The 13,754-nt window shown below is 38.8% G+C and overlaps 2 protein-coding genes across 4 annotated transcripts in view; one reads left to right on the forward strand and one right to left on the reverse strand.

The window, feature by feature from the left end:
* The first annotated feature begins 1,409 nt into the window (after positions 1-1,409).
* Positions 1,410-11,026, forward strand: LOC144026291 (fibroblast growth factor 4-like). Its single transcript, XM_077532879.1, has 4 exons — positions 1,410-1,594; positions 7,925-7,929; positions 8,073-8,176; positions 10,725-11,026. Exons 1-4 carry the CDS (start codon positions 1,410-1,412, stop codon positions 10,899-10,901), a joined length of 471 nt encoding a protein of 156 aa, XP_077389005.1. The 3' UTR covers positions 10,902-11,026.
* A 525-nt stretch (positions 11,027-11,551) lies between these two features.
* The window catches only part of immt (inner membrane protein, mitochondrial (mitofilin)), a 34,560-nt gene continuing 32,357 nt past the window's right edge, over positions 11,552-13,754 (reverse strand). For all 3 annotated transcript variants that reach the window (XM_077531920.1, XM_077531919.1, XM_077531921.1), the window contains one exon: positions 11,552-12,511. In XM_077531920.1, the coding sequence (XP_077388046.1) occupies positions 11,904-12,511 (608 nt within the window). In that variant the 3' untranslated portion in view covers positions 11,552-11,903. The remainder of the gene's footprint in view (positions 12,512-13,754) is intronic.

A 13,754-nucleotide genomic window follows, 5' to 3' on the forward strand; every position in this document is an offset into this window, starting at 1 on the left:
GGTGTGTCAAATGGCTGCAATGTAGCACCAACTACTGGTAAGGAAGATGTATATATTTATAAGTAGTGGCTAATATTGGCGTTCCTCATGAGTATCCATTACCTTGAAATAAGACTGGTATCGGCCCATATTGATACAGTACCTGGAATCGGCACTCGCCCATCCCTACAAAATATAATACTGTATGTCCCACAACAACACCAAAACACACATTCAAATTTACAAATTAATTAATATAAGAACAATATCATATTTTTTATGCAGACATGTGGATCCGGGCATGTACTGTACATGCTTTTCTAAGAACATGAGTTCACAAAATAGTAATACTGTGCCGCAGTGATTGGTAATAAAAAGTGCCAATACTTTGTTATTGTACTTGTGCAGATTTTTCAGGTAACTTTACTTGCATATTTATTTGACAACTACTCTCCGCAGACATGTGTACTTTCTACTCCTTCACGTTATTAAAATAGGCCATTTACCTTTTTCAACCCCCACAGATGACGACACAACAACAACAAAAAGACATAAATAGGAAGAGGCAAAGTCAACCTGAGTTGAGATCTCGATTGTTTGAGATCTTGCACTTACTTAGAAGGCGGAAAAACTGGGACAGCAGTGACACGGAGGAATGTGAACCAGCGAGCGTTAACGATAACGGCAACAGATTAGGGAAAGGAATGATGAAAATTATGGCCATATTTATGATAACTGATGTTGGCGGCTACAAAAATGATTCTTGGCTAATGCTTTGTCTTGTGCCAGCCTAAAAACTACCAGCTTCTGACGTTCAAAAATTCTCTCTCTCATCAGGAAAAAAAAAAATCTTTTCTTCTCAGTACAAACACTCTGCAGGTTAACTATTTTGTGCATTTTTTTTTCTTTTGTTTTACGATAGTGCCGTCATTTGGTCTTTTTTAGTTTTTTTTTTTTTTTTTTTTGCTTTGACTTGCAAGCAAACATTTTATACATGAGCACTCTCTGGTGGCAATGAATGCAACTCAAGTCACTTCACAACAAGCAGTAGTTTGGCACGTAACGAACAATTCCAAAGGAGACCGCAAGCTGTTTATTGCTGCTCCCTTACCTACCAAACTAAACATAAAACAAAGAGAATTAATTACATATTCTGTATTTCAAACAGGATTATAGTCTACTATCTTAATGCTAACACACAATGAGAAACACCATAGACAAGCAATCGACTTATCTATGTGGCAATGTTTTAGCACTTTGAGCAACAGCTATTTGGACAAAATCGAATGTAGACATGCAATATACATTACTCACATATTCCCTATCTTCTGTTAAAAACTACTAATAGTAAAATATTATAGAATGGCAACATAATGAAAAAAACTTACTCACTTACACAAACACGAGGCCGAGGGCGCGCGCGGCCGCGGATGAGTCGGACACTCACGGGAGCTCCGACCGCCCGGACCCGCGGGGAGGCGGCCGGGTCGGCCGGCTCGGTTTGCGCTCCCCCCCCCCCTGCCTGGGGCCGCGGCCGCGGCCGGCGCGGGGACGCCCCCCTGCCGGTGCCAGTGTGGCCCGGCCACACCTCGGAACCTTACTCGACAGCCGACGGGTACACAACTCTCCCCGCGCCGCGAGACGTCCACATTGCCCACACGCGCACCTACGAGAATTTGTAAACTACATGGAGTTGCGGACCAGCAAACCCTGTCGTAAACAGTGTTTTCTACTTTCCAATTGTGTTTTATTTACTTTGCTAACTCATCCCAAACTGTTTTTGTCGATAGTTTATTGAAGAAGAAACATGTTCAACTTCTATTGTGGTGTTAACTAGCGCTGTTCATACATTTACTGCCTCCTGTGGTCTGGGAGAATATCGACCACAGCTACTATAATTACACTATTTCAAATGAAACCTGTTCAGAAAACTTAGTTGGGTTAAGATGTCTTTTTTTTTTTTTTTTTTTTAGGGTTTTATATACATTGTATATGTTTTAAAATTTACAAAAAAATGTTCAGAAATGTGAAGATTACTCTAAAAATATGTGTTAAAAAAAAGAGCAAGAAAAAAAAGAATAGTGATAAAATCGAGCTTGTGAATTTATTTTTAAAGAATTATCGCCCACCCCTAGCTACGAGTGTTTTAAATTATGATCAAGGTTATGGAATGCAACTCAAATGTGAAAGCACCACTGTTCCAAGTGATCACATATTGTAAAAGAGTTGAACCAGTATTCTTTTCTGAACAAGCATCTCGACTCCTACTTAAGTAGTGTCAGTGTTGCTGCGACCTCTGCTGTTACGTGAGGAGGAATGTCACTTGAATTTGCAGCATTTCTCTTTAAACCACACACACTGCAAACTGCTTCTAAAAATAGCACATTGTGCCCTGTTACCAAGGGTTAATGTTGGGGGGGGGAACTACTTTGCTCACTGACCCATGAAACTTCAAACTGAACCTATTATTCATGCTCCAAATCATAATCTTAATAATCAGCCTTAATATTCACTTTTGCTACTGCACAGTTCTCAACGCAGAACATTTTCCTTGCCTGTGAATCAGTAGAGACCACACAAAGTAAGTAAGCATGTTGGGAATCACTCATTTATTCTCAGCCTGTGCATGAGGCTGAGCTACATGTACACAGTTGGACGACAGCACCACCTATTGTCATAATTGGGTATTGTGTATTATTCAATTCTAAACACAAAATAGGGATGCGCCTGTCTGCATTTAAAAAAAAAAAAAAAAAAAAAAAAAAACATTGAAATATAAACACAGTATGATCAATTCCAGCAAGGATGGGCAACTTAAACAATGGAGCGGCAACATTCTTTCATCAGTACGAGGTGGCCACAAAAGGACCGCACACATTCTTTTTCGGAAGATATGACAAAAATCTCTATGCAAGTACAATGCATGCCAAGAGAAGACATTTTCATGTAAGTAACAAACACAAAGTGCCTATTGTTAATGGCAAAAAGGTGAAACAGACCCGGTTGTCCTTAATCCTCACAGAGGCAATTGTCATGGAAACATTAAATCCAGCTGAATTTTTATAGCATTGCCAAATAATATGCATCATTTCTGTTCTTTTAGCCTTGCCCACATTTGTGATTTAAATAAACAATATAAACAGATTTTTTTTTTAAATATATATATACAAAAAGGAAAAAAGCAAGATGGGAAAGTATTTCCATTCATCCATCCATTTCCTTGACCGCTTATTCCTCACAAGGGTTGCGGGGGGTGCTGGAGCCTATCTCAGCTGGCTCTGGGCAGTAGGCGGGGGACACCCTGGACCGGTTGCCAGCCAATCGCAGGGCACACAGAGACGAACAACCATCCACACTCACACGCACACCTAGGGACAATTTGGAGCGCCCAATTAACCTGCCATGCATGTCTTTGGAATGTGGGAGGAGACCGGAGTACCCGGAGAAGACCCACGCGGGCATGGGGAGAACATGCAAACTCCACCCAGGAAGGCTGGGAAAGTATTTATTAAACATAAAGCTTGAAAATAGGATAGGACTACTTTCTGAGTGTCATGTCTTAGTTCAGACTACTACGGTATCTATTATACCACCAAATTTTTGTCTAGAATTCAGCTCCCTGCAGCCCATAAAAGAACAATTCTAATGTTGAATTGGAACATTAGAGTGGTGTTTTTTTCCTAGTTCAAGGGGAATCTGGTGGTCAACGCACCATGTCGAAAAGCAAATGCTGAGAAAAGATTTTCGACGTCACAACTACACATAAATTCTTCCCCCCAGTAAGATGATTCGTCTCTCACAGGTGTACAAATCTGTAGTTGTCTCTCTTATTTCCTACCTTAATCCTAACACACGCAGTGTTCTGACACACCAAATGTCATAAGATATTAATCCTTGTCTGGCTGTGTGCGCGTATGTATGATTCATATTGTTGATTGTAATGCCTCAAAAATGTGTTGGCTGCCCAACAGCAGTCAGTATTATGGTGAAATGTGGACTTGATCATAACATGTCACCTTGAGACTCAGAAATGCTTATACATATTATATGTAAATATTATTTGTACTGCAATTCTTTTTTAAATTTTGTTGAAGGCACAACTTCAAGTATTTCATGTTAATATGAATATTTCAAGAATAATGTCCAACTCAATGATGTTGTACTTCTGTGGACTGTAAACTAGCTGAATCGACAGTGCTGATTGCAGCCATGTAGTGTACTCCATTTTACTTCAATCAATAAAAATGATTTCCACTGACTTGACCTAATACTTTACAATTAATTGATTATTCAGTTATTATTGTTAATCACCAAGTCCTATAAATCAGTCTTTTGCTGCCTCATAATTGAAACTCTAATTTTTTTTAGAAAATTAAGACGAAAAAGCCAGGTTAGACATGTCAGACGCGATGGTATGTGCATACCGTTTCATCCATGGTTTCAAATTTATTGTAGCACTCAAGGCTCTAAGATCACTTAGTTTGGGAAGATGATGTTGCCAACAGTCGTTTGGTGATGTGCCATACAATTTTAAAGTCAGATGAGCGAAGGAGCCGGATCAGCCCGTCCAATTTGATGATTTTTTTTTTAAATTTTTATTTATTTATTTTTTTATGCAAATTTAAAATAAGGTCTTTTATCCTGGACCGGTTGAGTAGCTAATGTTTGTTTTGTTCGCTGCTGCTGTTGCAGTTAAATTACTACTCACTATTTTTGTTATTTGATTGTTGTTGGTTGAATTTTTAATTTTGTTTCTTGTTATTGTATGGAGCCTATTAATTTGTTCAATAAAATGAGAAAAAATAATTTTCTTTGCTTGATAATTGTTGCTATTTGCAGTCAGTAGAGTGCAATATTTAGTTCACCAAGTCATTTATCAAAATGTATGGTCAATTTGTCGTAAATATTTAAAAGAAATGCTAATGTTAAAAGAACCGTTTGAGAGCCAAAAAGAGCCTCTTTTCACTGAGCTCTTTTCACAGCCGATCCAAATGAACCGGCTGACCGTAAAGAGCCGAAAATCCCATCACTAGTAGTGCGGTTTAGTTGAATTGTGTCTCAAGATAGCGAGCATTGAAAGAAACAATGTCGTGTGTGTCCACTGCCATCTAGTGGTAAACTAATAGAATGCATCGACTAAAGTTGGAAGTAGTTCTATAGTTCATCAAATTGCACTGTACAGTAATGCATCAGAGACCACACTTCTCAAATCTACCACTATTCACAGTTGCAAACTGCCTTTCGACGTTGAGTGTTCCCTCACGCACACCAAGCAGTGCGGTGAAAAAGGAAGTCTTGATGGCTTGCATGGAGGGTTCTGGCAATGTCACCACAACTTGCAACTTGAATGTCTGGTGGTTGCTGGAGAAAATCATACAAGTTCTTTTCAACAACAAGGTCCATTGTTTTCATGTGTGAGAATTCTCTCTTGCTGTGGAACGGGTAGTTTGACATATAGACTGACATGTCGATCAACCAATAGGCGAATAGTTCAACCCAAGACACACTTAGGACCCCACCCCCTCATTTGAATAACATTTCGGGATGCATTTCATGCTCACAGCATGAAATAAATATGAGAGCACAGTGTTTTTATTTATCGATTGATATTTAATTCAATTTGTTTATTTTGTATTTATTTCCGCATTTATTTTTTCATCTATTCTTTATTTTTGTATTTACTTATGTATTTATATACATTTTGTTTTTATTTCCATTTATATGATTGTTTTTAATGTAATTTTTGAATGATATTTTTTAAGGGTGTGAACTGCCTAGTCCCTGGCAATTCGATTCGTATCACGATTCATAGGTCACAATTTAATTCAATACCAATTAATCCCAATATGAATCTATAAGTTGATTATTGCGATTTTTTTTCTTCACAAATTTAGAAAATACTCATCATAAACTTGTAAATGTACACCATAAGATGTATGAAAATGTATTTATTTATCTGAAACTTCAGCCTTATAACTGTGAGCCACAGTATTTAACAATCTGTTGCACTTCGTTTCATGTTTGAACAGCAGTGAAATAAAATGTTAAGGCTTAATGTTCCATTAATATAACAATCTTCCATGCTTACCGTATGAACCCTAACCCTAAGTAAGACGTTTTGTTGAATATTTCCAGAAAAAAAAGTGATGTTTAAATATAGATTTGGAGCATATCGAATCGATTCGAGAATTGCGAACTGTAATATCGCGATATATTGCCGAATCAATTTTTTTAACACCCCTAATATTTTTATATTTATTTCTTTATTTTTATATTTGGCATTTTTGGGCATCCATAGATTGATATAGAGTGAGACATTCAAAGCTAACTATGTTATATCCATCCATCCATCCATTTTCCTCGCTGCTTTTCCTCACAAGGGTCACGGGGAAGCTGAAGCCTATCCCAGCTGGCTTCGGGCAGTAGGCAGAGTACACCCTGAACTGGTTGCCAGTCAATCCAGGAACTATGTTATAAGAATATGAAAAATAGAAGATAGGACATACTGTTGCTCTTCCCATGCTTTGGGAAAACTGTTTGATGATGTTAAGTCCAGCGTATCTTCTGATTGGCAGCTTTCTTCTGGTAAGTGTTGCATGCATGTGGTGGGACACATCCATCCATCCATTGTCTTGACCGCTTATTCCTCACAAGGGTCACGGGGGCTGCTGGTGCCTATCTCAGCTGGCTCTGGGCAGTAGGCAGGGGACACCCTGGACTGGTTGCCAACCAATCGCAGGGCACACAGAGACGAACAACCATCCACACTCACACGCACACCTAGGGACAATTCGGAGCGCCCAATTAACCTGCCATGCATGTCTTTGGAATGTGGGAGGAGACCGGAGTACCCGGAGAAGACCCACGCGGGCACGGGGAGAACATGCAAACTCCACCCAGGAAGGTCCGAGCCTGGACTCGAACCGGAGACCTCAGAACTGGGAAGCCGACGTGCTAACCACTCGACTACCGTGCCGCCGTGGTGGGACACATGTCCCATGAATAATTATTATGATTTGCAATATTGTGTTTCTTAAAACAAATGTTCCCACAGTTACAAGAGACAGCATTGAAACAATATAACAACAACAAAATGAACTTTTGTCAAGGCCTTGCCAATCGAAGGGCGAGCTTATCCAAGCAGCTAAACATTCATAAACAAATTCCACGGAGTCCAGATGCGCAGTGACGTTGTCTATTTATATTGTGAAACTGTAACAAGAAACATACAATTGACATTTGCGCTCCATACACATAAATAATAATAGGACAACAAACGTAATTAGCATATGCTAACATTAGCATTTTTAAATTGACAAACATCTACAATTTGGCACACATCTAAGCGTTGCATGCTTAGTACGCAAAGTTTCTTTTAAATCACTTACAGACGATGCTTGAACAAAGAACTGTAAAAAGGGAAGAGTGGAGTTGTCCGCTCGTTTCATTGAGATCAATTACTTCCGCTTTCGGAGTGCTTCTTCTATTTCCACACACGCAAATAACATTAACCACTAGGTGGTGCAACGACACAACTTATCCACTGGTTGGTGCGCTCACACAATTAACAAACTGAAACGGTAAACATAACTTTCATTTTCACTGTTTTATTTCAGATTCATTTTGGTCAGTGTTGTCGGGTCAATAGGAAGAAAAAAAAAGCAATTCAGGGGGTACTTCAGACTTATTTGATATATTTAAAAGTATTTTCAAGCATTGTTTTATCTGTTTTGTTTGTTTTGTTTTGTTTTTGTTTTTGTTTTTACACATAACTTTCATTTTCACTGTTTTATTTCAGATTCATTTTGGTCAGTGTTGTCGGGTCAATAGGGGGGGGGGAATAGCAATTCATGGGGTGCTTCAGACTTATTTGATATATTTAAAAGTATTTTCAAGCAGTTTTATCTGTTTTGTTTTTTTGTTTTGTTTTTACATCTGGTTCCAGAACAAGTACATTTTCCCAGAAACTGCATGTTTTTAGTATTTTTATGTGCATTATTTACAATTTGTTGGGTGAGATGTGAAATGTCCTCCAATTCTGGAATGAGCCATGAGTGTATCAAGAGAAATGTTGCTATTCATTTTTCATTCAGGTCTGCTGGAAATTTCCCCTGTGGAGAGAGGAGTGGTGACTTTGTTTGGAGTTACAAGTCATCTCTTCATCGCCATGACTGACAAAGGGAAACTATATGGCTCTGTAAGATATACAGTACTGTACATAATTCTCATTGACTTCATGTACTTTATGACACAGGGTGTTTTCCTTGAGTCTCAACTCAGCTCAATTTTATTTCTTTTTTTTTTTTCTTCCTAAGAGAGAGCTCAGAATTGTTCATTCGGTAGTCTTACCGATTCAACATCTTATCATCATTGCTCTCTCTCTCTCTTTTATATATATATATATATATATATATATATATATATATATATATATATATATATATATATATATATATATATATATATATATATATTATGTGTATGTGTGCGCGTATGTGTATGTGTGCGTGTAAATACGTGTAAATTTATACTCATTAATTCACCTAAAACCTAATAAAAATCCCATTACCCTTCACCTTAACCGGATACTTCAGAGTCTCGCCAGAGTCGTGAAGTTCAGAAGGTCAGGAGACTAGAGGAAAGGTCAAAGAAAAGAAAGATGAATCAAAGTAAAATCCAGCACCAACTAAACACCACCTGCCATGGTTACAAAACCAGAATCTTACGCCAACCCCAGAAACCTCTAAATTCCAACAAATTAAGGAGATCTCAAGAGACCAGAGGAAAAGCTAAAGAGAGGAAGGAGGGAAGGATAGATGAAGTGCAGAGAGGGAATTTTGAGAGGGTGTTTTCTTTGAGTCTCAACTCAGCTCAATTTTATTTCTAAAGCACTTTAAAACAGCCAATGCCGCATACTGGCAGTGCAAATTGTGCAAATATTGTAAGTAATGTGGAATCAGACTGTCACGTCGCCACCCGCGTGGCGGTTCAGGCTTTTATTGTTGTATCCCTGTTTCCTGTTTTACCTTGAAGTCCTAACTCTCATCTCACCCCAGGTCACTTGCTCTTCCTGCCGCTCCATAATTACCGGTCCCCGCCCATGATTACCAACACCTGCCACCAATCAAGACTCACAATAAAAGCCATCTGCATTCTCCCCTCAGTACCGAAGTGTCACAGTCAGTGCATGGAAGTGTCCCACAGTCCTTATGTCCTCGTTCATGTTGCCAAGTGTTTTTGCCTTGTTTTTGTGCCTTTTCCTCCCCAGTGGAGCGCCTTTAGTTACCCCTTTTGCCTTGTGCCCTTTTTCCTCCCTAGCGGAGCGCTTTTCGTTGTCCCCAGTACCTTTTGCCTGTTTTTTCCTCCCTAGTGGAGCGCTTTTTGTTCTCCACTTTTTTGCTTCCCTGTTCTCCTCTCAGCTTGAGAGGAGACGCTTGTTGGCCGGAAATAAACCTGCTGCCTTGGTGGCTTACCTTACCTTACGCCTGCGTCTGAGTCCTACCTTACCTCGTCGTGTCACAGACGATATATACCCCAGGAGGCGTCAATTTTTGAAGCTAGTTGCAATTTGAACAGTATAAATTTGAAGTATTATGTGGGAGTTGTTTGGCGACAAAAAGTGTGGAGAATAAAAATCATGAAGCATTCCCACAATTATCTCATGCTTTTGTATATGTATGTTTGAACTTGTGGTGTTAAGCATGCTAATTCTGTTTGGGTTGCCCCTTTTGTAAGCTGTATTGATTTATGTATACTTTATTTTCGTGTTAGTTTTACAACTTAAAAACTGCCTCAGAAAAAGACCAAATCGTGTGTGTTTAATGGAAGACATAAAACTGTTGGCTTGGCTGTTAAGCAAAACAAGTGAACGCGCTGCACTGGGTTGTACAAAGCAGTCAATACAGTACTTGAATTATTTAGCACATTTCAACATTGAAAAAAAGCAATACAATGTACTTTAAAGAACAGGTAATAACAGACAATAAAATCAGTTTCTCCGGTAGGTTCTTCCACATTGGGCCGGCCCCTCAGCTTCACCATGGCGTTTTGAGTTCTGGCATTTTTAAAAGGGTGCTACCAGAGGACCTATGGGTTCATATGGTACAAGATCAGCTAAATTACAGGGGCCAAGAACGAGAGGGATTTTATATTAAGAATCATAAAATCATTGCAGGGACAATCAATTTGTGCTGAATGAACTGGAGCATTTTATTACTTTCTTGTTGTCTTTTATTCTATATAGTAGGGATGTAACGATATCCAAACATCACGATATGGTCACGATACGATAATTATCACGATATGGGGGGGGCGATATTTAAAAAAAAAATCACAATATTGTCTAATAAAAAAAATAAAAAATAAATACAAAAAAAAAGCTCATACTAAAAATAAAAATAAATAAAAAGCACAATATTGTGCTTTTGTACATAACAGCAAAGCATATAAACCACCAACAATCTCTAATATTGAGGCGCTTACTTGCTATGCAAGCACACATTGATCGCTTCACAAGCATATTAGGTTCCCATTCATCTGACAATTAGCATAGATTTTAGACAGAGAAGGCCAAAACATCCCTAATGAAAATTAAATTGCACTAATAAAATAGCCACTAGAGGGTGCTACAACTGCACAAATGGAAATCAAACTTTTTTTTTAACAGACGTTTTGTGAACATGACGATATTGTTGCAGTTTTAATATCACGATATTGCCCCTTATCGTTATATCCCTACTATATAGGGTCACTACAGTGATGAATGCAAGTTCAAGGAGAGCCTCCTGGACAACAACTATAATGAATATGAATCAGCAGCCCACCCTGGCTTGTACATCGGCCTCAGCAAGACTGGCAAACCCAAAAGAGGAAACCGGATCTCACCCACCATGGTCATGACGCACTTTCTTCCAAGGATTTGAGTTACAATATCATACAATACAGAACTGGTTAGTTGACTGATTGATGCATTTGCATAATCACAGAGTTATTGTATTATTATATTTGATTTAAACATTGTATGTGTAATTTGTTACAAAAAAATGTTTTGAAAGGTGCAGGCTGTTATGCTTCTTTACCCCACAAGAGGGCAGAATACACAAACATGGGCGCTGCAAGTGACAAGTGCACTAGTTTGTAAATGTATTATCATTGGGTGAATTGCATTTGCTCACTGTGGTGTCTGTTTTCAAATGACTTTTCTGTTAAACACGGTCCATTCAAAAGCATGCATATTACTACTACTTTAACGCTTTAGCTTGGTCAATAATTTGTATTATTAAAAAAAAAAAAAAAAAAAAGCATAAAAGTGGGCTGACCAATAGATTTGCAGGTGGAAAACGTTCAATTTACCAAATTGACATTAGGCTTTTGTTTTTTGCAATCTTTCAGGACTAAAAATTGTTTTAGTTCCAAGATTTCTCATAATTAGACAAAGCTCTCTGTAAGATGCACATGACATGGTTAATAATACAATGTACAGTACAGTACAATACTGTTAAGAAAAAATATCCTATTCGATTAATCAACATCATAATGGTTGCATGTAAGGAGGAAAACGACAAATTCCACCTTCTCATTCAATATTTATTGTGAAGTGCATTGCTGACAAAAAAAAATAAAATGCAGTCATATTCCTTTTACAACATTAATTACAATTTCTTGGGCAAAAAAAAAAAAAAAAAAAAAAAAACGCCGAAAATAAATACCTGGTTCAAGTGGGTCTAAACAGATAACACTACGGCAGTTTTTAAATGACCGTTTATTGTGATGTAGTGCTTTTAACAACAATCGAGTGAACATCCATCACGAGGTTCATATCTGCCAACACCACTGGAAATCTCTCACCTGAGCAAAAAGCAAGCTATTAATCGGTTACTTTTCAAAACAAACCTATTTGATACTTTAGAGTCCCTTTGTTCAGCCTATGGCGCTTGTGTGGTTCCAAGCCCCACCGCATTTGCATAAGCAGACAACAAACTGACCACCTGCCTGGTTTCCAGAGTAAGCCTGGCTTCGTTCAGCCAATCCTCCGCCACTCTCCGCGCCTCTCCTGTCAGCTGGTTCACCAGTTTAGCAGCCAACTCCAGGTCACCGTGCTCCAAGCAGTAGGTGGCATACGAAAGGAGCTTGAACGGGTCCAAATCCTCGCCGCTCAGCTGGGAGGGCGGGGCTTCCTGTTTGGCCTCAAACAGCAGCGCCGCTTGCAGGTAGGAGAGGAAATACTGGTAGAGGGAGTTGTGAGACTCGTTGATAAGCGCGACCCTGCGGACGAGCGAGCGCAGACCGTAGAAGCGAGCTCGGAGGGAGGCCTCGCTGTACACGCCGCGCTGCAGCGATTCTTGCGGAAGGGCTGAAGCCAGCGCCAGGGCGAATTCGTTGTCGTGGCAGCTGAGTCGCACGGCCTGAGCGGCGTCTTCCAGCGGCTTGGTGGGTGAGCCGGCGTCGGCGCTCTTCAAGGTGTAGTTGAGCGCTTCCACTGAGAGCCACAGCTGGTGAGCTTTTCGAGCCTCCTCCTCCGCTACCACGTGGCCTGCGCACACAAGCAATGGGAAGACATGAAAGGCATAAAATGACTACTTTGCACCATCCTGCATGTTCCCCTGACTTAAATCCCATAGAGAACATTTGGGGATGGATGGCCATCAGTTTCAGACAGTTTATGTCCTTCGTGAAACCATCTTCACTACTTGGAGCAATGATCCCACAAACCTGGAAACACTCGCATCAAGCATAACCAAACAAATATATTGAAGTTATTCACAAGAACGGTGGAGTTACTCATTACAGAGTTTTTTTTTGTTTTTTTTCTGGTTTAGAGAGTTTTTTGTTATTTTTTGGTCCATGGTCTTGAACTTTTGATCAGCCGATAAACAGCCCATTTCAGTATAATTGTTGTTTTCAATATATTACTTTTACAAAGTGCTTATTGTCACACTCCCCCTTCTTATTTTTGCATGTTGTAGCTATACTTAAAACCTAAGATCCAAATTAGAGCTGTCAAAATTAAGCGATAAGTAATCGATTAATTAATCGACAATAGGGATGTAACGATATCCAAATATCACCATACGATATCACAATATGAAGCTCACGATATGATAATTATACCGATATTATGGGGAGGTTGGCGATATTTAAAAAAGGTCAAAATAATTGTTTAAAAAAAAAAAAAAAAAAGAACTCATATTAAAAAAGCACAATATTGTGCTTTTGTACATAACAGCAATACATATAAACTACCTTCAATCTCTAATAACACTTAATCGCTAATGCAAGCCCACATTGAGTTCCTCCACATATTGACTCGCTTCAAAGCATTTTAGAATCCCCTTCATCTGACAATTAGTGTATTTTAAACATAGAAGGGCCAAAACATACCTAATGAAAATTAAACCGCACAAAAAAACAAACAAAAAAAAACTAGCCACCAGAGGGTGCTAGAACTGCACAAATGGAAATCAACCTGACTTTTTAACAGAATATGTAGCTTTTAAATATCGTGAGCATGACGACAACGATATTGTGGCAGTTTTAATATCAACGGTATCGTTACATACCCAATCGACAACTTTTTTAATAATCGAGTAATCGCTTGGAGTCTTTTCTTTTTTTCTTTTTTTTAAATCTAAATTTGTCCAAATCCTCAGATTTCAGCACATCAACAGCAATTGTTCACTAATTTCTGTAGTTCCTCATAGAGAAAGAAGACTGATTACATTTTGTGTTTAATCAAAATTAGACATCCGTTTTTAATTTTGGAAAACAATGACCAA

Source organism: Festucalex cinctus, chromosome 9, assembly GCF_051991245.1.
Source record: "Festucalex cinctus isolate MCC-2025b chromosome 9, RoL_Fcin_1.0, whole genome shotgun sequence".
In the NCBI taxonomy this organism is placed as follows: Eukaryota; Metazoa; Chordata; class Actinopteri; order Syngnathiformes; family Syngnathidae; genus Festucalex; species Festucalex cinctus.

Bases quoted from the DNA above. Each gene is read 5' to 3' on its own strand.
- LOC144026291 (XM_077532879.1), top strand. From the start codon at position 1,410: ATGAGTCGGACACTCACGGGAGCTCCGACCGCCCGGACCCGCGGGGAG. The intron at 8,177-10,724 runs GTAAGATATACA...CCTACTATATAG, and splicing joins AAGGGAAACTATATGGCTCT to GGTCACTACAGTGATGAATG.